The sequence below is a fragment of the Heterostelium album genome, assembly GCF_000004825.1.
Source record: "Heterostelium album PN500 unplaced genomic scaffold PPL_scaffold6, whole genome shotgun sequence".
Taxonomy (NCBI): domain Eukaryota; phylum Evosea; class Eumycetozoa; order Acytosteliales; family Acytosteliaceae; genus Heterostelium; species Heterostelium album.
The window spans coordinates 58,874-86,758 of record NW_008805068.1 but is presented as its reverse complement, the minus strand read 5'-3'; the positions used below and the strand labels follow the sequence as shown (position 1 = coordinate 86,758).

The 27,885-nt window shown below is 29.6% G+C and overlaps 12 protein-coding genes across 12 annotated transcripts; 7 read left to right on the top strand and 5 right to left on the bottom strand.

The window, feature by feature from the left end:
- Nucleotides 1–65: 65 nt before the first annotated feature.
- On the top strand, nt 66–1,529 carry PPL_06598 (uncharacterized protein; the record flags this gene model as incomplete). Its single annotated transcript, XM_020577452.1, has 5 exons — nt 66–90; nt 197–281; nt 336–622; nt 706–1,142; nt 1,395–1,529. 5 exons carry the CDS (start codon nt 66–68, stop codon nt 1,527–1,529), a joined length of 969 nt encoding a protein of 322 aa, XP_020431900.1.
- A 73-nt stretch (nt 1,530–1,602) lies between these two features.
- On the bottom strand, nt 1,603–3,161 carry PPL_06597 (uncharacterized protein; the record flags this gene model as incomplete). Its single annotated transcript, XM_020577451.1, has 2 exons — nt 1,603–2,523; nt 2,610–3,161. 2 exons carry the CDS (start codon nt 3,159–3,161, stop codon nt 1,603–1,605), a joined length of 1,473 nt encoding a protein of 490 aa, XP_020431899.1.
- A 4,308-nt stretch (nt 3,162–7,469) lies between these two features.
- Nucleotides 7,470–9,935, top strand: PPL_06596 (uncharacterized protein; the record flags this gene model as incomplete). The annotated part of the gene is made up of 2 exons (XM_020577450.1): nt 7,470–7,518; nt 7,633–9,935. 2 exons carry the CDS (start codon nt 7,470–7,472, stop codon nt 9,933–9,935), a joined length of 2,352 nt encoding a protein of 783 aa, XP_020431898.1.
- Nucleotides 9,936–10,347: 412 nt separating this feature from the next.
- PPL_06595 (uncharacterized protein) lies at nt 10,348–10,863 on the top strand (the record flags this gene model as incomplete). The annotated part of the gene is made up of 1 exon (XM_020577449.1): nt 10,348–10,863. The coding sequence occupies one exon, from the start codon at nt 10,348–10,350 to the stop codon at nt 10,861–10,863; it is 516 nt and encodes a 171-aa protein (XP_020431897.1).
- A 395-nt stretch (nt 10,864–11,258) lies between these two features.
- PPL_06594 (uncharacterized protein) lies at nt 11,259–11,798 on the top strand (the record flags this gene model as incomplete). The annotated part of the gene is made up of 2 exons (XM_020577448.1): nt 11,259–11,418; nt 11,548–11,798. 2 exons carry the CDS (start codon nt 11,259–11,261, stop codon nt 11,796–11,798), a joined length of 411 nt encoding a protein of 136 aa, XP_020431896.1.
- Nucleotides 11,799–12,295: 497 nt separating this feature from the next.
- On the top strand, nt 12,296–13,543 carry PPL_06593 (uncharacterized protein; the record flags this gene model as incomplete). The annotated part of the gene is made up of 1 exon (XM_020577447.1): nt 12,296–13,543. One exon carries the CDS (start codon nt 12,296–12,298, stop codon nt 13,541–13,543), a length of 1,248 nt encoding a protein of 415 aa, XP_020431895.1.
- A 240-nt stretch (nt 13,544–13,783) lies between these two features.
- On the bottom strand, nt 13,784–16,176 carry PPL_06592 (uncharacterized protein; the record flags this gene model as incomplete). The annotated part of the gene is made up of 10 exons (XM_020577446.1): nt 13,784–13,813; nt 13,871–14,090; nt 14,158–14,676; nt 14,733–14,871; nt 14,934–15,059; nt 15,140–15,400; nt 15,463–15,571; nt 15,639–15,838; nt 15,919–16,059; nt 16,158–16,176. 10 exons carry the CDS (start codon nt 16,174–16,176, stop codon nt 13,784–13,786), a joined length of 1,764 nt encoding a protein of 587 aa, XP_020431894.1.
- Nucleotides 16,177–16,431: 255 nt separating this feature from the next.
- Nucleotides 16,432–19,330, bottom strand: PPL_06591 (uncharacterized protein; the record flags this gene model as incomplete). The annotated part of the gene is made up of 11 exons (XM_020577445.1): nt 16,432–16,496; nt 16,795–16,954; nt 17,013–17,232; nt 17,325–17,843; nt 17,908–18,046; nt 18,119–18,247; nt 18,311–18,571; nt 18,636–18,744; nt 18,807–19,006; nt 19,079–19,219; nt 19,312–19,330. 11 exons carry the CDS (start codon nt 19,328–19,330, stop codon nt 16,432–16,434), a joined length of 1,962 nt encoding a protein of 653 aa, XP_020431893.1.
- Nucleotides 19,331–19,753: 423 nt separating this feature from the next.
- Nucleotides 19,754–20,839, top strand: PPL_06590 (uncharacterized protein; the record flags this gene model as incomplete). The annotated part of the gene is made up of 2 exons (XM_020577444.1): nt 19,754–19,877; nt 19,992–20,839. 2 exons carry the CDS (start codon nt 19,754–19,756, stop codon nt 20,837–20,839), a joined length of 972 nt encoding a protein of 323 aa, XP_020431892.1.
- A 188-nt stretch (nt 20,840–21,027) lies between these two features.
- PPL_06589 (tudor domain-containing protein) lies at nt 21,028–21,999 on the bottom strand (the record flags this gene model as incomplete). The annotated part of the gene is made up of 1 exon (XM_020577443.1): nt 21,028–21,999. The coding sequence occupies one exon, from the start codon at nt 21,997–21,999 to the stop codon at nt 21,028–21,030; it is 972 nt and encodes a 323-aa protein (XP_020431891.1).
- A 541-nt stretch (nt 22,000–22,540) lies between these two features.
- Nucleotides 22,541–24,758, bottom strand: PPL_06588 (uncharacterized protein; the record flags this gene model as incomplete). Its single annotated transcript, XM_020577442.1, has 6 exons — nt 22,541–22,629; nt 22,909–23,030; nt 23,107–24,125; nt 24,199–24,339; nt 24,406–24,562; nt 24,643–24,758. The coding sequence occupies 6 exons, from the start codon at nt 24,756–24,758 to the stop codon at nt 22,541–22,543; spliced, it is 1,644 nt and encodes a 547-aa protein (XP_020431890.1).
- Nucleotides 24,759–26,527: 1,769 nt separating this feature from the next.
- Nucleotides 26,528–27,875, top strand: PPL_06587 (YheT family hydrolase; the record flags this gene model as incomplete). The annotated part of the gene is made up of 4 exons (XM_020577441.1): nt 26,528–26,760; nt 26,842–27,061; nt 27,126–27,572; nt 27,648–27,875. 4 exons carry the CDS (start codon nt 26,528–26,530, stop codon nt 27,873–27,875), a joined length of 1,128 nt encoding a protein of 375 aa, XP_020431889.1.
- Between the last annotated feature and the right edge of the window lie 10 nt (nt 27,876–27,885).

The following is a 27,885-nucleotide window of genomic DNA, read 5'->3' as shown; positions in this document are numbered from 1 at the left end:
AAAAAGGTAGAATATTTGTATAGATGTATATGTATATAGTTAGTTAAGATATAGAAAATAAAATAATGTATTATTATAAATATTATGGTTGTTTTTATTATTATATTATTTAGAAATAGTATTAAATATGTTTTTATATTATTATTGCTATTGTTAACGTTGTCGTCGTTGTTGTTGTTTGTAAATATAAAAAGAGTTGAAGCTTTAACAACAACTTCAACTTCAAGTGTTTGTGTTAATCTGACCGATGAAGATGAATGTAAAGCCAATCCGGATTGTTTGTACGTTCCGGTGTTGTCATGTTGTTACGAGGATCGCTATTTCTGTATCAGTAGGAAGTCGTTGACTCCGTTTCCAAAATTGCCTGTGTTGACCGCCGATTTCTATCCGATCGACGATATCATCACAATCGACGACGAAGTCGATTCCAATATATTCAACACCGAGCAAACAGCCAATATCACTTCATTCACCACCGATTTCGATATAAGAAACGTCTTGCTTTTCGATGAAAACTCACCGAAACCTTTTTGTTTCCGACACAAAACAACCAAACAAGTCTACGAATTTCAAGCCACCATAGATTTACCAGATGACTATGAATCTTTTATAATAACAAATGGTAATTATAAATTAATTATTAATAATATTATTTATAAACAATTGACAATTTCTTCCTCTGAAAAAAAATAACAAAAAAACTAGATACATGTCAAACATTGCGATGTGAAGAGAAAGGAATGATGTGTGGAAATTCAGTTAATTATCTAAGCTGTGAATATTATAGTTTCTATTGTTGTAGTAGTTTTAATGAGTGTGTTGCACTGCCAGCACCCAATCACGATTCGGAAGCACCGTTCCAAGATCATGTCGCTCCGTGTCAGCTGCCCTGCGCGAAAGGTTTCACTTGTCGGCTCTTTGGGAACCAGCCAACTTGCTTCCCAACGACATGCGAATATCTGACGTGCGATAGCAGCAATGAATGTGTTCTACTCAAAGATATTGGTATTGCCGGATGCCAGCTGAAACCGGACTACTCCAACATCTTGGAGTCGTGCCGAGACGAGGAGTGTCCACCGAATTTCCACTGTGGCAAAGGCATGCTGACCGACTACGATTGCATTCCCAACAGCCGAGAGATGGTATTCGATCATGATTTGACCAAGCGATTCAACTGCTCGCTCTGTCCAACAGGCTTCATTTGCAATACATTCTCATGGGGAATCATTTGTACAGAGAATATCATTTACATCTCGAGTGTGGACACTTGTTTTGGAACGGCTTGTGCCGACGTTCAGTTTTGTAACACCACTACACATCGTTGTGAATTCCAGAGATGTAACGATGCGCTATGCGAGACCGGCAGCACCACCACCCAATTGAATTGTCTGCAGCGCGACGTCACCCAACCAAGAGTTTGCACCACCCTCAACTTTGCCACCTATTTCCAAGAGAAATGGGATAACTTTGACTACTCCCCTTTTTCCGAAGATTATTTTCAAGATAATGTAACATATACTGTTAATTAAACAAAAAGCTAATGTGTAAATATTCATATCAATCCTCATTGCATCATTGTTTTTGTTTTTGTTTTCTCCACTTTTAAAATTCTTTTATAAATATTAACTTTGTATCCATTGTATAGATATAAGTTTGGTTTGGTGACTCTGTGTTTCTAACGGTACGAACTAGCTGGCCGTTGAGAACGATGTGATTCTGTTCGAATGCAATGCGACCAGCAAACTCTGACGATAGCTCTAGCTCCGTGGATTCATTGGCTTTGTACAGCAGGTAGCCGAATAGATTGACTGTGCCATTTTGGTGGTCGATGATACCGGTGTAGAGCATGGTTGGAAGATCTTCGAATTTCAATGACCATCGCATGGTGTTTGCCAATACAGACATCTCGCTTTCCTCCGGCACCGCGATTCGGTTGGGCGGTGCATTCTCATTGTCCTTTGCGAATTTCGCAATGGCCAACTCCTCTATCTCCGCCGGTAGATTTCGACATTCCATCTTGGATTTTGTATAAACAAATTGTTTAATTGCATAGTTGTGTCTTGTCCAATAGTCATCATCATGACTTGATAGTGCTGGTTGTTGCTGTTGTTGTTGTTTTGATGTTTCTAAATAGGAGAGTGAGCTGTCCAACATAAGATAGATACAGTGGTAGTCGAGCTTGGTGTTGTCTTGCTGTGCTTCCTGGTGCATCATAGCCATCGCAGAAGCATAGTTGTTTACAATCATATCGCCAAGAGTTCGCATCTCTTGCCACAGACAGAGATATGGACATGCCTGGAACGAGAGAATCAATCGGAAGAACGAGCTATCTGGATCCAAACGGTTAGTTTCCACTCGATCGACAGTGTCCAACACCAACTGACGAACACGCTCTACAATTCTCGGATACTCCATCGCCAATGACAATCTTGTATTAATAAACTTCTCATTCAATTGATCGTTATCCTTTACATTGACATCCAACCAATTCATTGCCATTAACATCTCTGATTCATTTGGATTCTTTAAGAACAATAAAATTAATAACTTTTTTTTTTTTTTTTTTTCTTGATGAGTTTGCTTCACTTTTATGTAATTCTAATACATACATTTAATCTATCATTGTTTGGCATTCTATCATTATAGAATCTAGGTAAATTCCAAGTCATTAAGAATTTAGCAATATAATAGTGTAATTCATTTGTAAATTGTTGTTGATTGTTATTATGATCCAACGATAGAATAGTACTATGTATTTCATTCAGCTTGTTGGAATCTATTTGAATTTCAGAGGTTATTGAATTGCTATTGTGTATTTGACCACCATTATTAATATATTCAATTGATCTCTTTAACTCATTGATATCTAATGAAATACTATTGTGATTTATAGAGCTAAATGAATTGAATCTATTATTAAAACTAGTACTATTTTTTTGATAGTTGTTGAAAGCAATCAATGATGTTGTTGTTGTTGAGCAACTACTCTTCAACTTGCACCCATTATTACTTATATTAATATTGATGCATGTTGGTCGAGAAGATTTTTGTGATATAAATATTTGATCAAGTTTCTTATTGATAGTATTACTATTTTTGAAATAAAACTTTCTTAAATGATCATTTATAATATTAGATTCTAATATATATCGATATGACATTTTAAATAAATATAAAATTATAATAATTCTTTTTTAAAAAAAAAAACAAAAAAATAGATCACAGATGTGTTTAAATTACTATCTTTGTGTGAAGACAAAACTTGTTAAACCAAATTGAATTTAATTCAATTCAAGAAGATACAAGTTATTATTATTATTTTTGTAACTCTTGATAAAAAAAGAGCTAGATCATTTAGCAGGAGTTCAAACATACTAATTCTATTTGTATACTCACTAAACTTTATTAATAGCTTAGATTGGAGTGGATAATACAGACAGAAATATCAGATGTCAATTTACATCTATCATATCCAAGTTTGTAAAGTGTAGTAAAGATTATTAATGTTGCATAGAGGCGAAGCTAAAGTCATCATCGAAACACCTAACTCATAAATATGATCAATAAATAGATTTTATTTCATACTTATTATTTGTATATAACTCAACCAATTATTTCTACTTTGATTTTTAGAAACAAATTTGTTTTTCTAAAAATCAAAGCAGAAATAAATCATAAAAATACAAAGAAAGTATTGTTTTTAAAATTGAGATGCAGATCGATCGGAAATCAAAACCCAATCCATTGCAAAAAAAAAACAAATAAAAAAAAATTAATAAAAAAATGTAAAATTTCAAACAGACGAGATTGGTATTGTGGGTATAGAAATAGAAATTAATCTCTTCACAACAAACACACACTCAACTCACTGTTTATTTATTCAAAACAAATAATAATCAACACCACCAACACAACACACTCAACTAGTTGCTATAGTATATTTAATATTAAACACACCACACACCACACACAAATACACAAAGAGATTATCATATCATAACTTCACATATATATATATATATATATATGTATATGTATTATTATATAAACAAATCAAAACAATAACATCAACTTTACTTTTTATACTTTATAAAGTTGTGTGTTGTGGTAGCAAGCAGTGAGTGTTCATTCAATTCAATTCAGCTGAATAATTCAATAGTGATCCATACATAGTAGGTAGAATGCGTTCTAGATAATTTTTTTGTCAAATTAGAATAATTATATAAAAAATATTAAAAGAAAAATAAAGTTTTGTGTTGTTGTTATTGGCGCCACATTATTTGTTGTGTAGCTATTGTTATATTAATTCGAACAACCAATCATTTTTAATTAATCAAACATAAAGCTTGATGATCATCATCTTCATCATCTTCATCATCTTGATTGAAATTATATATATAGTATATCCTTTTTGATTGCTTGTCTCGCTTTTCATGAATCAAAGAGAACTGAATTACACTATCACTTTATCAAATACTTTTAATTTAGGTGTGCTTTGGCAGGTGGTTATTAATTAATGTATTAATATTGTATTATTATAGTTAGTTCATCACATACACACTCACACACAATCACTTCTTCACTCTATTGCAAAAACAATCAGAGTTCAAAAATCCAAATCAACTTATTGTTAATATATATATTTATATATTATTTTGTCTTTATATTTAGTTTTGTAATTTTACCGCGCCTAACATAACCAATAACACACCTAACATCCAATCCAATAAAGCAATTAAAAAAATAAAATAAAAAATAAAAATTTAACAGATAAATTAATAATTTATAATCAATTCCATATGATTAAACAAAGGAAAATAATATTTATAATCTATAAAAAAGGAAATAACTAAATCAATCCAAAAACCAAACTAAACTAACCATAAAAACATATATATATTTAGGTTGGAAAATAATATATTTACCAAAATTATATACACAATTATAGTAATCATAACTAAACTTTAGTTTATTTATTTATTTATTTATTTATTTATTTAATATTTATAATAAATATCAACCGATTTACTTTCAAGTTTACAGATATCTGGTTCTTTTTTAAAAAGGTTTGTATCAATATCAATACTATAATATCATTATACAATCAATAAATAAATCAATTTCATTAGTTTGGAAGTTATATTTATAGATAAATGAGATATGGAGTTAAAATAAACATCGATAACTTTTTTTAAATATATATGGTTTGATTAATACTATTAATAATGATGTTTGTTATGTTATTGAAATATATTTTATCGTCAGTTGTTGTATTATATTTTTTATCATCCCATGGGATGACATATTGACTTAAATAAAGTGGTATTTGTTAAAATAAATTATAATTATTTTATTTTAAACTTTGGAAATTCCAACACAACAATAAGCAAGCAATCAATCAAACAATCATAAATAAGATAAAATAAGACCAGTCGGTTGTTTTTTTTTATTTAATTTTCAATCAGAAATCATAATAATTCAATAACTATAGCATATAGTATTATAATAGTATACTTTAGTTATAAAATAAGAGTCATATTTTAAAAATACAATAACAATCCAATTAAAATTCAATAAAAAATAGATAGCTAATCAACTGTCAGTATAGTTTAAGTTTATAACCTTGATGGTTATTACCCATTCATATACTATTCGACACTAATACCACCACCACATTTTCTTCCGCACCATTCTATTTACTTTCTTTCAAACACACCATATATCTCATTTATTTTGTTAAATCTTAATTTCTTATTCAACATACTCATGGTGTTGAGTGTGAATCATGAATGAGTAATTCAATTCAATTCAATTCCAGAATAAACAGAATAAAAATAAAATAATAGTTGAATTTAATTTATTATTATTTTTTTTTTGAACGTTAAACAAGAGTTGTATACCTTATAAAAGGTACAATAACAATATCATACACAGATTCTATTTTTTTCTCTTTTCTTTTAGTGAATTAAGTAATTTTTTTTTGTTGTTTTTTGAAGGTGGTGGGGTGTTTGAAGGGTAGTGTTTAGGGAGTTTTGCAAATACCACGATGGTGGTACCCCAAAATCATATATTGATTGTTTAATTTAGTGGGGAGATTTAGGTAGTTTTTTTTTTTCAAATTCTCACATTGTTTTGACAAAACCCACCAAAGATCACCCATTTTTTATATTAAAAACGTGATTAGCATAAAAACAAACACAATTCACAACAATCATAAATTAATTTAGCATCCAATCAAATAATAATAAATAAATAAATTAGTAACATAATAATAAATTACAATCAAAAAACAAATAATTAATTGAAATAATAAAAATAAAATAAAATAATAAAAATAACAAATATTATTATTACATTTTATTGTTTTGTTAGTTACATCGAATAACCAACACCAACCCTCCTCGCCCTTTCCTTTTCATATATATAAATAACACACACAGTTATATAACGTAGAAATAATAATAATAATAATAATTTGTATACATATATGTCTTGATAGGTTATATTAGAATTATAAAAAAAAAAAAAAAAACAAAACAAAACACGATCTGTTAAGAAAATATACAGTTCCAACAATAATAACAAATTCTAATTCAATAAACCAATTATATGTCATATGGAATTAGATTGTTTTTATTTGTGTAGTAAGTTTAAGTGTAAAATTAACAGCAGCAGTTCTTTTACTGATCAGTCAATAGTGAACTATAATTAATATTATCATCATCATCATCATAATCATTTATTGTTATTATCATCATCATAATATACATTCATCTTTTGGACGGTCACAAACACACTCATCAAACAACCAAACCAAACCAAACCTAACAATATATATAATATAAAATGATTGAATGCTGATTGTTGATTGGTAGATATACAGACATAAAGATAATAGATAGATAGATAAATAGTTAGTTAGTTAGTTAGTCAGTTCGTTTGTTTTGTTTTTAGGTTCATTAAACTATAAGCTACTAGCTTCCTTGGAGACAAATGGGAATTGACAATTTACTTCAAACAAGTTGTATATCTTATATATTTAATTTGTTTCATCATTTGTTATAGCCTCGTTCAACAATTGTGTGCTGATCAATTTATTTATTCTATTCTACTTTTGTGTCCATTCCTTTGGCATTACAACAAATATTTTAATCAAACACAAACAAACAAAAATAAATTCTATCTATTTGTTGCTACTATTTTTAACCTAATAATTAAAATAACAATCAATCAATCAAAATCAAATTCCAATCATTATATTCTCCAATCAAAAAAATAAAATAAAAAACCAAAAAAAAAAAAAAAAGAAAGAAAAACCTAAAATTACCTTATTTATTTAAATACATACATCATATGATTTTCACTTTTATCGTTCAAATAACAATAAACTAAACTTCCATCGTTAAAATTAAAATTAAAAAAAAAAAAAATTGTTTATTTATTTATTCTAACTTTTTATTAATTGAAAAATGACACTTATAATAGTTCAACAAAATACTTGTACTTCTTTTCAGCCGAGTAGGTGGAATCCAATCAAATGTTCCTGTTGTCTGCAGTTCCATCAGTACCATAAAAATAAAAATCAAAATCAAGAACAATCCAACAACAACAACAACATTATTATAAAAAAAGTGGAGGATTTGCCAACAGTAGTAGACGCAGCACAATTAGAATCACTGACAGCAGCAACAACAGCAACATCAATTACAATCGATCAACAACAAGTGGAAATTGCTCTGGACTCAAAGTCTTATGGATTTGAAGATCTTCAACACCAACACCAACAACAATCTTTAAATTCCAAATTAAAAATATCAACTGCGCAACTTGATTTAAATCATCAAGAATTCAACTCCATTGGCAACAAGTCGTCGGAAAGAGCAACTACCATCAAACCCAAACTCATTGAAAAATCAACCATTGTTAAATACTACGAGAACAACAACTACAACAATATGAACAATTCCAGAATTCTAAAATCACCACAATCACCGCAATCACCACAAACTCCACAGACTCTATTATCACCACAAAATGCCTCACCAAAGTCACCGCAATCTCCGTATCAACCTACACAAGCAACAACCAATCCACAACAATGTAAAGGATTCGAACAGAATCCATGGAGACCTCTGATGTGTAGATTCTGTTTTTCACCAAAGGATCAACATCTGCCAGCTACCACCACCACCGGCCAACCACCAATTCAACCTCAAACACAAACGCAAACAACAATCACCAAAACAACAACAACCATTAATAAATCACCAATAAAATTGGTTGCCCAGGTTGCCGATATATTGCCAACAGTCAAACCAACAGAACAACAAGCTGTCATAGCATGTACAACAACTACCACCACCACTACTACCACTACCACTACTGGTGGCGGCAAGTCGTCTACACTTCTCTCGTCCACCACAACATCGTCATCGTCATCTTCACAAACAGTTGAAAAATCACCTGTCAATTCACCAAGAATAAAGTCAACTCCAGTTGCTTCACCTTCACCACCCACTCTCAAAAGACAACCATCCACAGCTTCTTTGGTTGGAGTGGAATTGCCAACATCCGATTCAGTTGAATCGTCAACCTCCAAAATTGTAAATCACAACAACACCACCACCACTTCAAAACCAATACCAATTGTTTTATCACCATCCAGATATCAATTGATTCCAAATCCCGTACAATCATCACCTGTCAAATATGTAGAAACTGCAACAACCTCTTCACCTTCAACTCAGTTACCAACCATTGTAATTCCACCCCAACAACAACAACAACAACAACAATCCACTCCACAAAATAATCAACAGCCAAATTCACCTCGATATTCAACTTCATCGTCTTTATCAGCGGCTACTACAACCACAACCAAATCCAAACGTTCATCCGTATCGATTACTATTTCAACATCAACTTCATCGTCGCAACTGACTGCAACCGATGATATTCCTGTTGGAATAGTAACTTCATCGTCATCGACCTCCACCTCTATCCTAGCCAAACAGACATCCACAGACTCTTTACTCTCAACGACCACCATGACAACTACAACTTCTGCCACGCTGCCAGTTAGTGAAGTTCCACTTGCAGCCGTTACAACACCCGAACAACAACAACCATCCTCCACCAACACTACAAGCGTAACACAACCAAATCCAACCATTGTCAAGCTGACGTTGAGTAACAAGACAACAGAGATCTACGATGACGACGATCCATTCAAAGATTTCGATGACCTCATTGACATTCCAAAAACAATAACGACCACCACAACCATCTCCACCACCAAAGAAGAGGGTAAGACGGAAACCTCAACTTCTTCCACCACCACAACCATCCTCTGTAGTCCACGAAATGTAATTAAATCCAACAGCTCACCGATTCCCTCCAGCTCTTCACCCAATGCCTCCAGTAAATTAGGAATACCCTCGTCTGCAACCTCTTCTGTATCGCCACGCCAAATGAAGCGTTCGCCACTCGGACCAAAGCGATCGCTGGTGCGCGGTATGGATCAATTCAAAGAGTCGGACGACGACTGGGATCAAGGAATGGATCTATCTTCGTTCCTCAAGCAAAAGAACAAAATCAAAGATTTCAGTTATTGTTCCAACAAGATCATGGAGATCACCGGTGTCAAAGAGGAAGCACAACGCCAGTCCGTAGACTTTGGTGGCGGTATCCATCCAAGTGCATTCGAGGCATTCAAAGACATTCTTCGGGCAAAAGAAACTCAAATCCAGAAAGCAATGAAACTAAACAAAATCGACGAGAACGACTGTGAAATGTTAACTGTCCATCTCAACTCTGTCAAAGAGTTACTCGATAAACTACTACTCGTAAACTCTGAAAACAGCAATATAAATGACACCAGTAGTAGTAGTAGTAGCAGTAATTCTAACTCTATTAAAGTTCCAACAACAGCATAGACATAGATAGACATAGACATAGTATAGACAAACTCAATATATATATGTTGTAAATATAAAAATAATAAAATTTTGTCTCCACATGTTAAATCTAATCATAACTTTATATTTAAATTATTCGAATTTAATAACAAATTTTTATTATCAATAACAACAAACCGTCTTTCCTGGTAATCTTCGATTACTTTGCTTCATTTTATTACATCAGCTTTTTTTGTTTTTTTTTTGTTGTACAAAGTTTTCACGACCTTTAGAAAAAAAAAATCTTGATATTTCGTGGTAACCAGCAAACATACTAACTTCACATTTTACATGTGATCATATAGATCAGTTAAATTGAAAAATTAATGTTGTGAAACCATTTCAATTAAAAATAATCAACTTTTTTATTATTTAAAAGAGATAAAAGATAATGAATAAAGTTATAATCTTAGTTGTTTTAGTTGCAGTGTTCTCTACATTTGTCGATGCTACATCTGATTGTTGTATTGGATTCGTAGGATTTGATGGAATTCCATTTTGTTCCTATGAACACTATAACTCTGCAATGTATACTTGGCACTGTTCAGGCCTTCTCGGCTATACCAATGGTGAAACAGTTTGTACTTCATGCTACAGTCGTCCAGGGCCAGGTTTGATTGCTATTATCATTGTCGGCTGTATGTTGGTGCTTATCGGTTTTATTGTAGCATGGTTCAGATACAGAAGACGTCAGCAACTGGTGAACAACTACCTTGTCAGTGCTACCAAGCATCATGATCACTGTGTAGCCACACAACCACCAGCACAATACTACGGATATCAACTAGTGCCACAATACCATCAACAAGGAAACGGAGCAGTACTCTACAGTGGTGCACCATATCCAAATCAATATCCAACACCTTATCCAACTTCAAGTGTCTCTGTAACTGCCAATCATCAATAAAATATATTCTTAAGAATAATAAAAATAACATGTATTTAAAACATTATTAAATTAATTAAATTTTAATAATCAAATATTTATATTGATTTTTAGGTCAGTTTATTAATTAATGTGGTAATCATTTTTTTTTATTTCATTTTTGGTAGTATGTGTGGTTTTTATATTGTTATGATCAACCAAACCAACCATGTGTAATATATTTTTATTTTATTTTATTTTTTCAAAATTTATTTGTACATATATATATTAGTTTATTTTTACAAAATCAATTATTATTAAAAATGGGATATTAGAGTAATAAAAATTTATATTTATTAATAATTAGTTTAGATAAATAGAAATAATATTCTATAGTTAAACAAATAACAATTAATAATTTTGTTTTTTTTTAAAAAATGAATAGTGTCAAAGATCTTTCTTTGATGACTTCTTTTATCATCGATGGTTGTATGTATGAGACGGTAATGACAGCTTTACACTATTCAGCCGATTACGTACAATTTATATTTCCATTTGAATCACCTATATCTATGAAGTTCGAAATTATTGGAAAAGGTAAATATTTTGAAAAAATAGTAAAAAAATTAATATTAAATAAAAATAATAAAAATAAATTATAAAAATTTGTAAAATAATAATATATATATAACTAGTAATTAAATTAATATTAATAACAATATTTAGATAATACTTTATTACAAAGTGTTAATACAGGTGCAATGTCAAGTATGCCAATTGGGCAATCGAAAATGTTTAATAAAAATGAATTTGGCTCATATATTACAATTCGAGTATATAAGGTATTGCCAACACAGAACCAGCCAAATGTTTTACTTGATAATCTTATAATAAAGACTAGTCGTGCAACAGGCCACCGAATTGTATTCTATATAGTAACCAATATATATCCTCAATCAATTGGATATACCCATTAGAATATAAATATATTATTTTAATTTATCGATGTCAATTGACATCATTCCCAATTGAATTTCAATAAATATAATAATATAAATGGATAAAATTTACAATTTTTTTTGCAATTACATTTTTTTTTTTTTTTGGAATACAACAAATAGAAGTAACATTCTATTCTATTTCATTAAAGAGGTGTCAACTTGCCAAAATTTATTCAAATGGAATATATTTTTTCGAAATGTGTTGTTTCATGTTTTTGACACACAAAACAAACTGTCAAAAAGTTTTATTTTTTTTGTTTGTTTTTTATTTCAAAAAATTTTTCTGACAGTTTATTTTTTGAACATGCTTTAAAAAATTTTTATTTTTTTAAACTTATATATAAGTTCATTTTGAAAGAATGATTTATCATAAAAAGAAATATATTCTATTTATATATATTTATTATATTCTATATTGTTATAATACTAGAGATAATAAATAAATTTATTACAATTAAATAATTTTCAAAATAATGACAAATTTTAGACAACTTTTAGATGCTGATAGTCTGAGTGATGTTCAGAAGCGAATACTTGGGAATATAGAGCGTAGTCCTAATTGTATTATTTGTTTAGAGGAGGTGCATCCTTTGATGTTATTTTTTCACTATGAGAAATGTAGTGTTGCATTTAGAGATTGTTTAACTACCATATCTAAAATGTTCATTCCACATCGTGATATTAATAATAATAATAACAATAACAATAATAACAATAATAATCATTCTTCACCTTCATCATCTTCAGGACATTCGCCATCACCTGCACAATCACCATATACCGGTGGTAATGGCGGTAATGGTGGTAACAATAATCACACATCATACCAACCGTTATATCTACAACAACAACAACAACAACAATCACAAACTCTGTCGTTACTTGAGAGATCATCGAATACCACCCTCACACACATTCAATCACAACAACCAACTCAAAAAACATTGCTATCATCGTCATCTTCATTGGAACATCCAGCCAAGCCGACACCACCACAACCACAACCACCACAACCACCACCACCACCACCACCACCACATGGTTTCACAACTACAACCACTACAACTACAACTAATACTGAGAAATCATCATCATCACCACCAGACAATCAAATGAAAGAAACTTTTTCGAAAATAGAACTAACTTTTAATGAAGATAAAAGGACGAAATGTTATTGTATGGCGGATCTTGTTGATCCAGTAACCAAGAAAATCATTGAGGACAGCAGCGAGTGCAAGGGAAACACCACCGATCTGAAGAAAAGAATCTACTTGCACTATGGCAAGCATATTTTTAAACTGTGTAGTACTGCACATCTTTATAAATTATACCGATATTTCAATCTATCTAACAGCGATATATTTCCATCGGATTTCCCGTTTACACAGTATCCAACGCATGAGTGTGAGAACTGCTCTGTTGGCTGTAACGATCACATCCAGGTGAGATCAGAGATCTCCAGAGCCAATAGTTTTATTCATTTTTGTACATGGGATTGTATGTCAAACTATTTCAAAATGAAACTTAATGATTGGACTGCATGGAAAGACGACAACAAAAAAGAGGTCGACTCTGACCATGATAATGGTCGTTCGCAGTCATCCACTTCCAAAGATCATAAAAGAAAGTCCACTTCATCCAATTCTGAAATTCCTGTATCATCATCCTCCTCCCGAAGACAAAAGGTCGCAGGTAGCGATTCTAAAAATAAAATAAAATAATATTATCTAAATGAATTCAGATAACAAATTTGTAAATATAATTATAAATTCTTTTTCTTTGTTTGTTAATTTATTAGACTAATTTTGATTGATTTAGAAGAATGAACTATCTTGTTCATTAATACCATTCCAATAATTGATCCAAAGATTCTGGATAGTATTTTGTGATTTCTTTTCGATCGAATTTGAATGATCCATTTAAAAGATGATTATCAACAGTCCAAATGGTATTATCCAATTTTATTGCTTTGGAATTTCCCAAAATATAATCTATTAAATATAAAATTAGAAAAAGAGTTAAATCCAAATTTTATTAATTTTACTTACATTCTTTTGTTTTGATATGATATCTATTTCATTGATGATAGATTCTCTCAAATATTGATGTTGATCAATATTTGATTGATCATAAGTTAGATTGAATCTCTCCAAAGCCAATTGAGAAGGTACAACTATTCCAACCAAAAATGGATGTAATGATGTTCCATAAATGAATATATTTCGAATCAAAGATGAAGAAGAATAATAAGCTTCAATTATTTCTGGTCTATATAGTTGAATTAATAATAAAAACTCAGTTTCATTTAAAATAATTTTTTAAAAAGAAAACTTACGAAATATATCTTCCAAATGATGATTTGAAAGAGTAACTAACTCTCTCAAGTATTCTAATGATTCCTGGTTCATATTCTTCAACGATATCACCAGTGACATACCATCCATTTCTGAAATTCTTTTCATTTGAACCATCTTTGTTGATATAACCTTCAATTGTTCTTGGTGATTTGACAATTAATTCACCAACTGGAAATGGACTATCATCTCTGAAACCAGGTATTGCTTCGATTTTATATTCAACATCACTTTTAATTCTACCATTATATGCAATAGCATATGATTCTGTACAACCATAGTGGATATAAAAACGATTTCCCCAACATTTCTTCAAAAATATTTCAATATGTGGAGCTGTTTTAGCACCTCCTGTTGTTATATTTTGAATTCTATCACCAAAAAGATTTTTTGTTTCTCTAATGGCTATTGAATCAACTTCGTCATTTGAAAGATTTGGTTGTTCTTTCTTTAAAATTTCTAATCTTCTTTGATACATTGAATAAATTTGATTAAAAAATCTAATTTTAAATAGAAGTTAATAAATTTTAATTTTAATTTTAAATATTTTAATTACGTTGAGAAATTCCAGAAATATGTTGGTCTAACCATTGAACACTCTTTAATAAATGGTTCTATCTCTGTAGCAAAAGAGTAAATTATGAATCTACCTCCAAGGAAAATAGAAGTTAAATCAATAACCCTTTGGGTGTGAGCTATTTTAAATTATTAGTTAAATTTCTCTATTAATCATGAAATAAAACAGATGTTAACTTACAAAGAGAAAGATAACTGATAGAAATAGGGCATTTTTTATTTGAAGCCAAAGTTTTTAACCAATTGGTAGTATCTCTATCTTTGCATATCTCTCCTTTTGGAACACCAGTACTACCAGTTGAAAATACTTTTATATTAAAAGATAATATATTTTTTTTAAATTAATAGTTATTTAATAATAAAATATTGAAAAAGATTTATACTTACCAACTGATAATATACCATTGATTAATGGTGAATGTGGAGCAATTACAGAAACAGTAGATAAGAATTCAGAATATAATTTGAATTTGATTTGTTGTGGAAGTTGATTTTTCAAATTTTGATCATAATCATCACCAACATGTATGATCAATGTTAAGTTTGAATAGTTGTTTATCACATTTAGTAATTTTGGAAATGTTATCTTTGAAACCACAAGAACTGATGGTTCTCCAATCTTAAGGATATTCAATAATTGATCATTATCTGTAATTTTATTAATAATTAGTAATCAAATTAAATAAAACTATATTTTTTATTGAACATACTGATATAATGATTGATAGGAATAAGAGTGTATCCATAAAATAGACATCCAAATTCTACAAAATACCATTCTGGAACATTATTGAGCATTATTCCAACTCTCGATTCATACTGTAATAAATTAAAATAAAATGTTAATAATTAAAAATAAAGACATAAGATATTTTTAATAATTTACTTTAACATTTAGTTTTAAAGCAGATCCAAACTTTTCAGAATTTTGATAAACATCTTTAAATGTCAACCAATTTACAGTTGGCTCATTTGCAACAGGTCTTACACCAATACAGTTCCTGTGAGAAAAACTATTGAATGCATTCACAAAACATTGATAAAATTTATATGATTCATTGGATTCTAAATATTCACTTTCAGTTTCTATTTTCAAATTAAAAAATGTTAGAGTTATTATCTAAGAAAAGAGATATTATCATCACTTGAAAAGGATAGATAAATACTTGTCTCAATTGTACATTGATGAGGTAAGATAGCTTTATCAGTATGACATTCATTTGATTTTGGAGAGTGAAAACATTCCTTACAAAAATTAAGATAGTAGCATTCTGAACACCTATATCTTTTTTCTCCACATCCCAATGCTTTAAAACATAATGAACAAATATTGGAATCTGGCAAATCAATTTAATAAAAAAAAAGAATTAATTAAGAGGTTTGAACGAATAGTAATTTTACTTACCTGATTCTGATGATATCATTTTTAAAAACTACAAGTCTTTATTTATTCAATTTTAAAAATATATTATAAATATTTAGAAATAGAGCTTAAATGAATTTTAAATTTAAAAAAATAAAAGTAAATGAATGTAAAAATTGTAGTTTGATTTCACACAAAAAAACAAACATCTAATCCTAAAAAGTTAGCAACTTTAAAAAATTGAAATAACACCAATATAACCCACAAATCACTTTTGGAATAAATTTTCATTAAAAATAAACTATTTAAATGGTTTTTAATAAGATTTACAATTATTTGAAGATAATCTCTTACTCTTGTCAAATTTTATTAATATTATATCTTAATTTTATTAATATATTCTTTAATAGATTAATAAACTTTTTAAATTTTTTGTTTTGTAAGTACAACTTAAATCTAAAATCTTTTACCTGTGTTGTACTTATTTAAATCGTGTGTACACTTTTTTAAATCACAAAAATGGAATCTTAATTTTTATTATTATTTTATTTTGTATCTCTATCTAATTATTTAAATATTTTTACATATTCAAATTTAAAATTTATTAATAATCATTTAAAGAAAATAATGCTTGATTTAATAATTCTTTGATAGATTTATTATTAAAAAAATGAACTACCTTGTTGATTGATGCCATCCAATAATTGATCCAAAGATTCTTGATAGTATTTTGTGATTTCTTTTCGATCGAATTTGAATGATCCATTTAAAAGATGATTATCAACAGTCCAAATGGTATTATCCAATTTTATTGCCTTTGGAATTTCCCAAAATATAATCTATTAAATATAAAATTAGAAAAAACAGTTAAATCCAAATTTTATTAATTTTACTTACATTCTTTTGTTTTGATATGATATCTATTTCGTTGATGATAGATTCTCTCAAATATTGATGTTGATCAATATTTGATTGATCATAAGTTAGATTGAATCTCTCCAAAGCCAATTGAGAAGGTACAACTATTCCAACCAAAAATGGATGTAATGATGTTCCATAAATGAATATATTTCTAATCAAAGATGAAGAAGAATAATAAGCTTCAATTAATTCTGGTCTGTAAATTAATTTATCAAAATTAAATTAATATAAATATAATTTATATTCTTAAATTGTCATTAATAAAAAAATCAGAAAAAGAAAACCTACGAAATATATCTACCCATTGACGATTTGAAAGAGTAACTAACTCTCTCAAGTATTCTAATGATTCCTGGTTCATATTCTTCAACGATATCACCAGTGACATACCATCCATTTCTGAAATTCTTTTCATTTGAACCATCTTTGTTGATATAACCTTCAATTGTTCTTGGTGATTTGACAATTAATTCACCAACTGGAAATGGACTATCATCTCTGAAACCAGGTATTGCTTCGATTTTATATTCAACATCACTTTTAATTCTACCATTTGTTGCAATTGAATAGGATTCTGTACTTCCGTATTTTATATAAAAACGATTTCCCCAACATTTCTTCATGAATGTTTCTATATGTGGAGCGGTTTTAGCACCTCCTGTAGTTACAAGATGAATTCTATCTCCAAAAATGTTAGTTGTTTCTCTAATGGCTATTGAATCAACTTCGTCATTTGAAAGATTTGGTTGTTCTTTCTTTATTATTTCTGATTTTCTTTGATACATTGAATATAATTGATTTAAAAATCTATTAAGAAAATAATGTAAAATAAATAATAATTCTCTATAATAATACAATATATTTTAATTACGTTGGAAGATTCCAGAAATATGTTGGTCTAACCATTGAACACTCTTTGATATATGATTCAATGTCTGTACCCAAAGAATAAATTACAAATCTACCTCCAAGGAAAATACAGACTAAATCTTTAATCCTCTGAATATGTGCTATTTTTAAATGGTTATTTTTGAATGGTTAGTTTTATTTATAATTTTAATAAAGAAAAGAAACTAACTTACAAAGAGAAAGATAACTTATTGTAATAGGACAATGTCCCCAAAATGTAGCAAAATCCTTTAACCAATTGGTAGTATCTCTATCTTTGCATATCTCTCCTTTTGGAACACCAGTACTACCAGTTGAAAATACTGTTATTATTAATAAATGATTAGTTATTTAAAAATAAAATATTTAAAAGAATTTATACTTACCCAATGATAAAATACCATTGATCAATGGTGAATGTGGAGCAATTACAGAAACAGTAGATAAGAATTCAGAATATAATTTGAATTTGATTTGTTGTGGAAGTTGATTTTTCAAATTTTGATCATAATCATCACCAACATGTATGATCAATGTTAAGTTTGAATAGTTGTTTATCACATTTAGTAATTTTGGAAATGTTATCTTTGAAACCACAAGAACTGTTGGTTCTCCAATCTTAAGGATATTCAATAATTGATCATTATCTGTAATTTTATTAATAATTGGTAATCTATTAAATAAAATATTATAAATAATGATTGAACATACTAACAAAATGATTGATGGGAATAAGAGTGTATCCATAAAATAGACATCCAAATTCTACAAAATACCATTCTGGAACATTATTGAGCATTATTCCAACTCTTGATTCATACTGTAATAATTAAAATAAAATTTTAATAAATAATTAAAAGAAATATATTTTTAATAATTTACTTTAACATTTAGTTTTAAAGCAGATCCAAACTTTTCAGAATTTTGATAAACATCTTTAAATGTCAACCAATTTACAGTTGGCTCATTTGCAACAGGTCTTACACCAATACAATTCCTGTGAGAAAAACTATTGAATGCATTCACAAAGCTTTGATAAAATCTGTCAGATTCATTGGATTCTAAATATTCACTTTCAGTTTCTATGTTCAAATTAAAAAATGTTAGAGTTATTATCTAAGAAAAGAGATATTATCATCCCTATAGATAAATACTTGTCTCAATTGTACATTGATGAGGTAAGATAGCTTTATCAGTATGACATTCATTTGATTTTGGAGAGTGATAACATTCCTCACAAAACTTTATATCACTACATTCTGAACACCTGTACCTTTTTTCTCCACATTCCAAAGCTTTAGAGCATAATGAACAAATATTGGAATCTGTCAAATCAATTTAATATAATGTTTTAGAGATGAGATACTTTATTTAAAGCAATCCATACCTAATTCAAAAGATGACATTTTTATCAAAGGCTTGTTGTTCTTTATCTAACCAAGTTACTCTAACTTTAACAAATAACTATTTCATCTAGTTCAACTATTTCAATTGTTTAACAAAATAAACTAATATTGATAATAAAAACAATAACTTGCCCATTTAATGTTGCAAAAATATATGTAAATGTATGTGTGTTAAAATCAAGTACACCACACACAAAGAATGATTTGAAGAGAAATTTTTTAAAAATGAAGCACAAAATTTTTTTTCATTAAATAATTTATAAGGTTATAAATTGTTTGTCGATAATACATGTAGTTATTAAAGATAAATATTATTTTATATTTAAATTTATTTATTTTTAATTATTTATTAGATATTTTATGTAGTAACATTGTATAATTTGTTCAGCTACAAAGAGCACATATCATATATAAATAAAAAGAATGGGTCTCGGTAAAGAAGTGATCATTGTAGATAATAGTGTTGTAGAGTGTTGCATATGTTATCATAGTAACTTTAGTAAATCGTTTTGTTGTGATTCTTGCGATTTTTGGACTTGTGAATCTTGTTTGTCAACACTGAAGACCTGTCCTAAATGTAAGTATTTATAAATCATTATGAACTAACTAGATTCAACATTAACTTTTCTTTTCATTTTGTTGTATGTATTTATATTTATAGGCAAAAAACAATGGCCAAAGAATCCAAGAAGAAACTATACGGTTGAGAAACTGATTGAAGATGCACAGCAGTTGTGTTGTCACTATAGCGATGGTTGCAATGAGATCTTCTCCATTAGAGAGACCACCAAGAAGAAGGAACACGAGGAGAAGTGTCAGCATCGAAAGGCACCTTGCCCGCTGAGTAAGATTCTCGGTTGTCACACCGAGGTTTCTATGTTGCCGGTGGAGATTGAAAAGCATTTTGTTGATCACCACCGACTCGACTCGGTCTATCTACACGACCAGGAGCGTGAAACAGAGTTCTTCCGTATGACAATGATACCGCCACTCCCAAAGGGCACAGAGACGAGTTGCCTGCTGCTGAAGCAGGAAGAACACACCATTGTATTTGTATCGACGGGCGAGGGTGTCTACCGAAGTTTCTTGTTTCTCTTTGTGACGCCACCGCCCAAGAAGTATCAGATCCGAGTGTACGGCACCAGCAGCGCCATGATAAAGATAAACGATCGTCCACAGATTTGGGCGGACGTCTGCGATTCGCTGCCACTGGTTAGCTTCACAATCTCACAGCAACAGTACCTCAAGTGGAGTCACGCATCGTCCACCAAATCATTTTGTATACATCTCAAGGTGGTCGATCAAGACGAGGAAGACGAAGACGACGAAGACGACGAAGAAGACGACGAAGAAGAAGATGAAGAAGAAGAAAGTTCCGACGAAGAGAAATCGAATTCCTCCTCCGAGGAAAACAACACAACCAATCCACTTAAAGGTAGCGGTGGTGTAATACTCTCAAAAGATAGCGATGACAAGCAAAGATATTTAAAGAAATTAAAAGTTAAATAATAATAATAATAATAATAATAATAATAACTTAACTTTTCAGTACTGTTTCCATCAAAAATATTTTGTGCAAAATAAAAAAAAAAAGAAAATAGAAAATATCAAAACAAGATATGTTTTGATATTTGATAATCACATCTAGATGATGATGATGATGATGATAAGATATCTATTTATTTGTTTATTTTGTTTTATTTATAAGTTGGAGGTAGTGTACATTTCTTTTTATCCATTGAAAATGAGGTGCTCTCTGTCATTCCACGACCACTTCCCACGACACCAACCTTTCCATTGAGGTTGTCTGGTGTTGAAAACATACTGCCTTTCTTCTTGTCTGTAAATGTTCCGGGTATCGAACGTTTCGGTCCCGATTGAAAATCTTGCCACGCTTGTTTCTTCTTTCGATTCTCTTCGTCGGCTTTGAACAGTCGGTTCTGTGCCTTGACCGATCTTATTTTCTTTTGCTTCTGTTTTTTCACTTCCTCCGAGTCTTCAGGCAGAATCTTGAGGTACTTTGGTATCGACTGTATCGAATCGGATGCAGTGGTGTACCGTGACGATTGATCCTGTATCGATTGCACCAGTTTCTGTCGGGTCGGCGGTCTGATACTCTCGACCGACAGTGACTCTGTGTTGCCATATTCCGTATAGGTAACTGTGTATGTTCCATCTTTGTTGATGGCATCGATCACCGCTGCATACCAGATGCCATCGACTGTATATTTTCCTTCACACTGTGTTCCAACAGATAACACCATACTGCTGCTGCTGCTGCTGTTGTTGTTAGCTGTATTGTTACCAACATTGTTGTTGTTGTTATTGTTGCTATTATTTACAATAGTTGTTGAATCATTAGTTATCTTATGAGGTTGTACTAAACTTGTACTAGATAAATAATCATTACTATTATTGTTGTTGCTGTTGTTATAGTTGTTGTCATTTGTATTATTGGAAGTGGTAGATGTAGTAATCGTTGATATATTGTTTGTTACTTCTCTAGATCTAGTCAACAGTAAATCATTTGATTTCTTGATGAGATCGATCAATTCGTCTTTCAAAAGTTGCAACTCTTCATTCGAAGGATCTTCCTCTAACAATGTCTCTATCTCTTGTAATTCATTCTTGTCACTTTCAATCTTTTGTTTTAATTCTTCAATTGACATGTTATATATATAAATAAATAATAGAATAATATTAATAAATAATTAATTAAAATTTCTTTTTTTTTAAAAAAATTAATAAAAAAAAAAAATTTTACAACAAAGTTTAAATTTAACTGTAAACTAATTTTTTTGTAAATCTTTTAAATAGTTCAATTGATAATCTTCCATGTTATCCAGTTTTCCTATTCATTTAAGATTAAAAAAATTTTATTCTTTATGCTTTAACCTGACTACATTCATTTTTTATTTAAGCTTAAAAAATAATAAATATTTATTTTTTTTTTTACTTGGTCTACTCTTAAATGATCTTCTCATAAATTCCCTATTTTTAAAAACGTATTTGGACCAAAATTTCTCAACTTTGTTACCAATCAGCTTCTTTCATTCTGGCAGCAATGTAAGTGTAGATCTCTCAGTGGGACAGATTATCTTTCAAAAAAAAAAATTTTAATAACTTTTCGATAAAACACAAATTGTTTATATTTAATAAATTATATTTTCCAATTTATTTTATATGTTTGTCAAATAAATCTGAATAACATTATTTGAATTTTCCTTTGTAAATGGAAGAACTAGAGGCTTTACTACTCTTTTTTCTTCCGATTTTAACACCAGACATAACATCAAAACCTTTAAAATATTAATATTAATGTTTTTTTTAAAAAAAAAAAAAAAAAAGAAAATAGAAATGTTGGTTAATAAAAGGTAAAATTAAAAAAAAGTTTATAATTAAATGATTGTTAGTTGTAATGTATTAAATTATGAAATGAATAGTTAATAATTAATTAATTAATTGAAATGAATGAATGATTTTGAATTGAATTGATTATATTTTGGTGGTTCCTTTTTTTTTGTTTTTTTTATAGATATATATATTTTTATTATGATTGACTCAATAAAATCCCATACCTCCACGTTTTGTGTGTGGAATCAATGTAGGTGGTAATGATTCTGGAATATTTTGTCCTGCAATCTTTGAATTAATTAAATGCATAGCTAAAATAAATTCATCACAATCTAACATTCCATCTCTATAAAAAATAATAAAATAATTAATATTTAATTGTTCAATAATAATCGTTATTTTGTAATTACATAATACATTACCTATCTATATCTGATAATCTCCAAATCTTTGCTAAAATATCATTTGGTAAACCTGATTGTTGTAATGGCTGTTTTGCTATGGCACCATTGACTTTTCCATCCACTGGATTCAATGCAAAGAAAATCGATAGATAGTTGTCTCTGTTGACATTCTCCCACACTGTCCAACGGAGAGTGTCTTCGACTTCGTCGATGGCAAATGGATTCAACTCGTATTGAGTTGGCTTGTGTGTACCATCCAATGGGAAACGCTGTAGGAGCTGTGGGAAATCCACTGCCAACACCTCGTCGAGCACGTCCAACATCTTTGGATTCAACTTGGGGAACTTTGAAAAATCGTGAACCTTCAAGATGTTTCTGTATTTCTCGACGTCTGGGAAGTCACCTGCCGGAATATTATACATTCTCTCGATCTTTTGGAACTCCTTATCCAAATTCTTTATCAACTCTTGCTGTTTTGAATCCTTGCCAAAGACGTTGGGCATCTCATTTCGCAGATGTCCAATGATGAGTGCGTGTACTTTGGCGGAACGTGCACGCTTGACCAGGTCGTTGACCTTACGAATCGCCGAGTTCTTGGGCAGCATTAGCAGCTCTTTGATCAAGTCTACCATCTCTGAATGCAACAGCTTCTCAGTGTCGGGATTCTGCAGACCGGTGCCATTCCAGAACGAACCCAAGTACACTCTCATCACCTCTGGTGTCTTTATTACCTTGCCGAGCGACCACATCAATGCACCGTATACACGTAGCAATTGCTGTGCACTTACCTTGTCGGCTTTATTCAAAACTATCTTTATCTTGTCGTCGTAGCCACGAAGACACTCAATTGCCGATTTGAACTCGTCACTGATATCCAACTTGTGTGCGTCGAACAACAACAAAATCATATCGGATCTCTCTGCAAACCATGATACAATACTTGGAAAATCATAAGATCTTCCTATTCTCTGTTTCTCACCACTCAGAACACCCGGTGTATCTATAAAACTAATCTTATCCAACAATGGTGCTGGACACTATACATATTATCGAATTTACATTGATTAATAAGTATACTAAGATAGTAAATAACTAATAAACGATACTTACCAATGAACATTGAAATTTACTCATAAAACCTGTACCGAATCTAGATAATCCTTTGAATGGTTTATCTTCTTGAACTGCAGCTGTATTACCTGGGATCACTCTGTCATCAGGTCCATACATAACAGCATTGAATCTATCTGTCTAAAGAAGTAAAACACAATATAAGTATAGGCATGTACAACAAAGATCTTTTCTTTTAAAACATACAGTTGGTTCAGGACCAATATTACTTCCTGGGAAGTCTCTCTCAATTAGATATTGAACGAATGTAGTCTTTCCTGTAGAGTATTGTCCCAGCAGCAACACCATTGGCTTTGCTTCTATATCACTATCGGTCAGAGAAGGTGAATGAAATTCCCCAAACCTATTAATAATAACAACATCAAACACAGCAATTAGACAATTAGGATCGAATAGGAATGAATTGAACTATAGTATAGTTACTTTGTTAGAGTCTCCAACGGTTTTATCTTTTGACTGTACATAACCTTCAATGCATCTATAGAGGATGTGAATATTCTTTCACTATCCTTATTATCTTGTACATTTAATTTTTTCATCTTTTTATTAATGTGACTAACTAACCAACTAAGCTTAATAATCTATCTATCTATGTTTGTTGTCTTGTTAATTTAAAAAAAAAGAATATGTAAATCTGTGAATAAATATAAATATAAACAAAATAACAAATAAAAGTAAAATAAAACACCTTTATAACTAACTAAAAGATGTAATGATAATTGAAAAAAATACACAAACAACCTTATAACCTTAAATTAATAAATCTTTATAAAGTTAGAATAAATTTATATTTGCAAATAGAATAGAATCTGACTAAAAAATTGGACAATAATAATTCACCAATTAATAAAAAAAAAATCAAATTCAAAAAAATGTGTGTGAAGGTGTAATATAACAATACACCACGTAGATTGCAAAAAAAAATTTCATCGATAGTCACCATTTTCGTTTGTTTTTTTTGTTTTGGAAAGCAAGGAAATTTTTTTTAGAAATGCGAGAATATAAAATAAAGCTTGTTCCAATATAAAACTCGAAAATCCACTAATACGAAATCAAGAAGAAAATCATATTTATTTAAATTTTATTTATTTAAAATTAATTGTTTAAAATCATTTAAATATATTTGTATTTATTAATGAAAAGATAAATATGTTTTAATTTTAGTAATGTTAAGCATGCTAGATTAATTTGTCTAAATTTTTTATCTTTTAAAAGAGAATAAGGTATTTTTTACTATTAATGGTAAAAAAATGAATTCAAGAATTTTATTTTTTTTTGTTTATGCAATAATGGTAAAAATTATTTTTGCGTCTAAGATCTGAAAACAGATGACAAGCGCTGAAGTCACCCATTTTTTGAATGAAGAGGGGGTGGGTGTTGTATTTTGATACATTTTTTCATGACGACAAAGAACAATCAGTCTGAAATCAGCCTTATGATAAAATTGATTTTTCAAATATTTCGTCACGGTTGTTTTGTGTTTAGGGTTATCTTTTGTTTATTATCATTTTTTTTAAAATAAAAATATTTTAATATAATATGAAACAAATAGACAATTTTTAAATAATTCCAACCACACTTGACAATTAGACCACACACAAACACACACGTTAAACACTGAATACTTAACAAACACACAAACTCACAACAGTAACCAAAACACCTCTTATCTGAAATATCAGTCAGACTTGCTTGGCTGAGTGTAAAGACTATCATTAAGTCATGATGTTACATCTTGGAAACACTTATATTAATAGCAACATATTCCACACAACAAACGACAGCAACTCACAAACAACAACCCACCAACTACAACAACCATAGCCTATTTAGAAGTTCTAAATAATTTATATAAGGTGATTTTTATTGTTTTAAAAGAATGTTTTTTTATTTTAAAACCATAGGATAATAATAATTGCTTGTATTCTATCTTTTTTTCAAGAATAGAAGAAATAGCTTGGAACTTTATTTTAAAAATCACCTCTACACCTCACACATCTTTTATTTTATTTTATTATCTTAATAGTTTTTCTACTCTACACTTTGAAGCTTTACTTTTAGCTTTATTTATAATTCTATATATTTTATTTTAATTAATTTAAATATATTCATATAAATCAATACTTTCTTTTAAGATACAATTGTATATACCTTTTTAAAAACCAATATATAAATAGCTGATCAATTAATCAATCAAATTAAATTTAATCAAATCATAAATCAATCAATCCATTTTAAAAATCAAATAAGTGATTAATTTAAATAAAAGATATATATTTTTCTATCACTCGTCATAAAATCAATAATAATGACAGAAATTAATTTATATTTCAATGCAGAAGAGGGTGATTCTCAAAACTTGCTCAAGAATTGCCCAAGTTTATACAGTCCTAAAGAAGGTCTGATAAGATCAGATTCAGAGTATTTACCATCTGTTATTAATGGTGCCACTTTTGATCCTCCCATTCTCTTGTGCCATAGAAACCTTATGAATTTCTATGCGATGTTTGTAAAAAAGAAATTAGATTTAAAGAAAAAAAGGTAAATATTTATATATATTTCCAAAATAATTCTAAATAAAACAAACATTGTATACTTATTCTTTTATAACTACATAAAAAGAGAATATTTATATGCAGAAGATGGCGGCATGTTATCATTAGATTGGTTTAACTTCGATGATGAATGTGATGAAACAACCCCAACGATAGTACTATTACCAGGTGTCGAAGGTAGTGGTAACTCTGTATATATTAGATATTTTGTACAGAATGCACACAAGATGTATAATTTTAGATGTGTAGTATTGAACAACCGTGGTTTAGGTGGAAATGAAATAACTGTAAGTTTATAAACTTGAGAATAAGATTAGAATTAAAATATACTAAGTAAGTTTTTTATGATAGTCGGATAAAACATATTCATTTGGTAAAATAGATGATGTCGAATTCATAACAAATCATATTAAACAAAAGATACCAAAAGCACAATTGTTTTTGGTTGGTTTCTCTATGGGTGGCATTATTTTGGTGAACTATCTTTCAAAGGTTGGAACCAATTCACCATATAGTGCGCACATCTGTTACTCGAATCCAATGGATTTGAAAGCCAGCTGGGAACGTCTTATATCGACGAGAACCAACAAGATTTTCTATGGTGGCAGACTAACAGCGAAATTCAAAAAGATGTTGTTAAAGTTTGGTCATCGACTGGATCAATACGCAACAAAGAAACAAATCAAGAATTGCAAGACTGCAATGGATCTTGATGAATTAATTACTATAAAGATGTTTGGATATCCAAGTGTTGAAGATTATTATAAAGTTACCAGTCCATCAAATCAAATTCAAAATGTATGTTAAAATTTTAACATTTATTTAAAAAAAAATGAAAAAAAACAACATTTTTGAACTAATAATAGATTATAGATTAAAGTACCTTGTTTGTTTATATGTGCAAAAGATGATAACTTTATTCCTTGGAGAAGTATACCTTATTCAAAGTTTAAATCAAATCCCAATACAATTTTAGCAATGCCAAGAAAGGGTGGTCATTTAGGTTTTATTTCAAAATCGGATTGGGAATCATGGGCGGATAGGGCAGGAATCGAGTTTTTAATGAATTTTATTAATAATGTTGGAACAGCAAAACAATAAACTTTAAAAA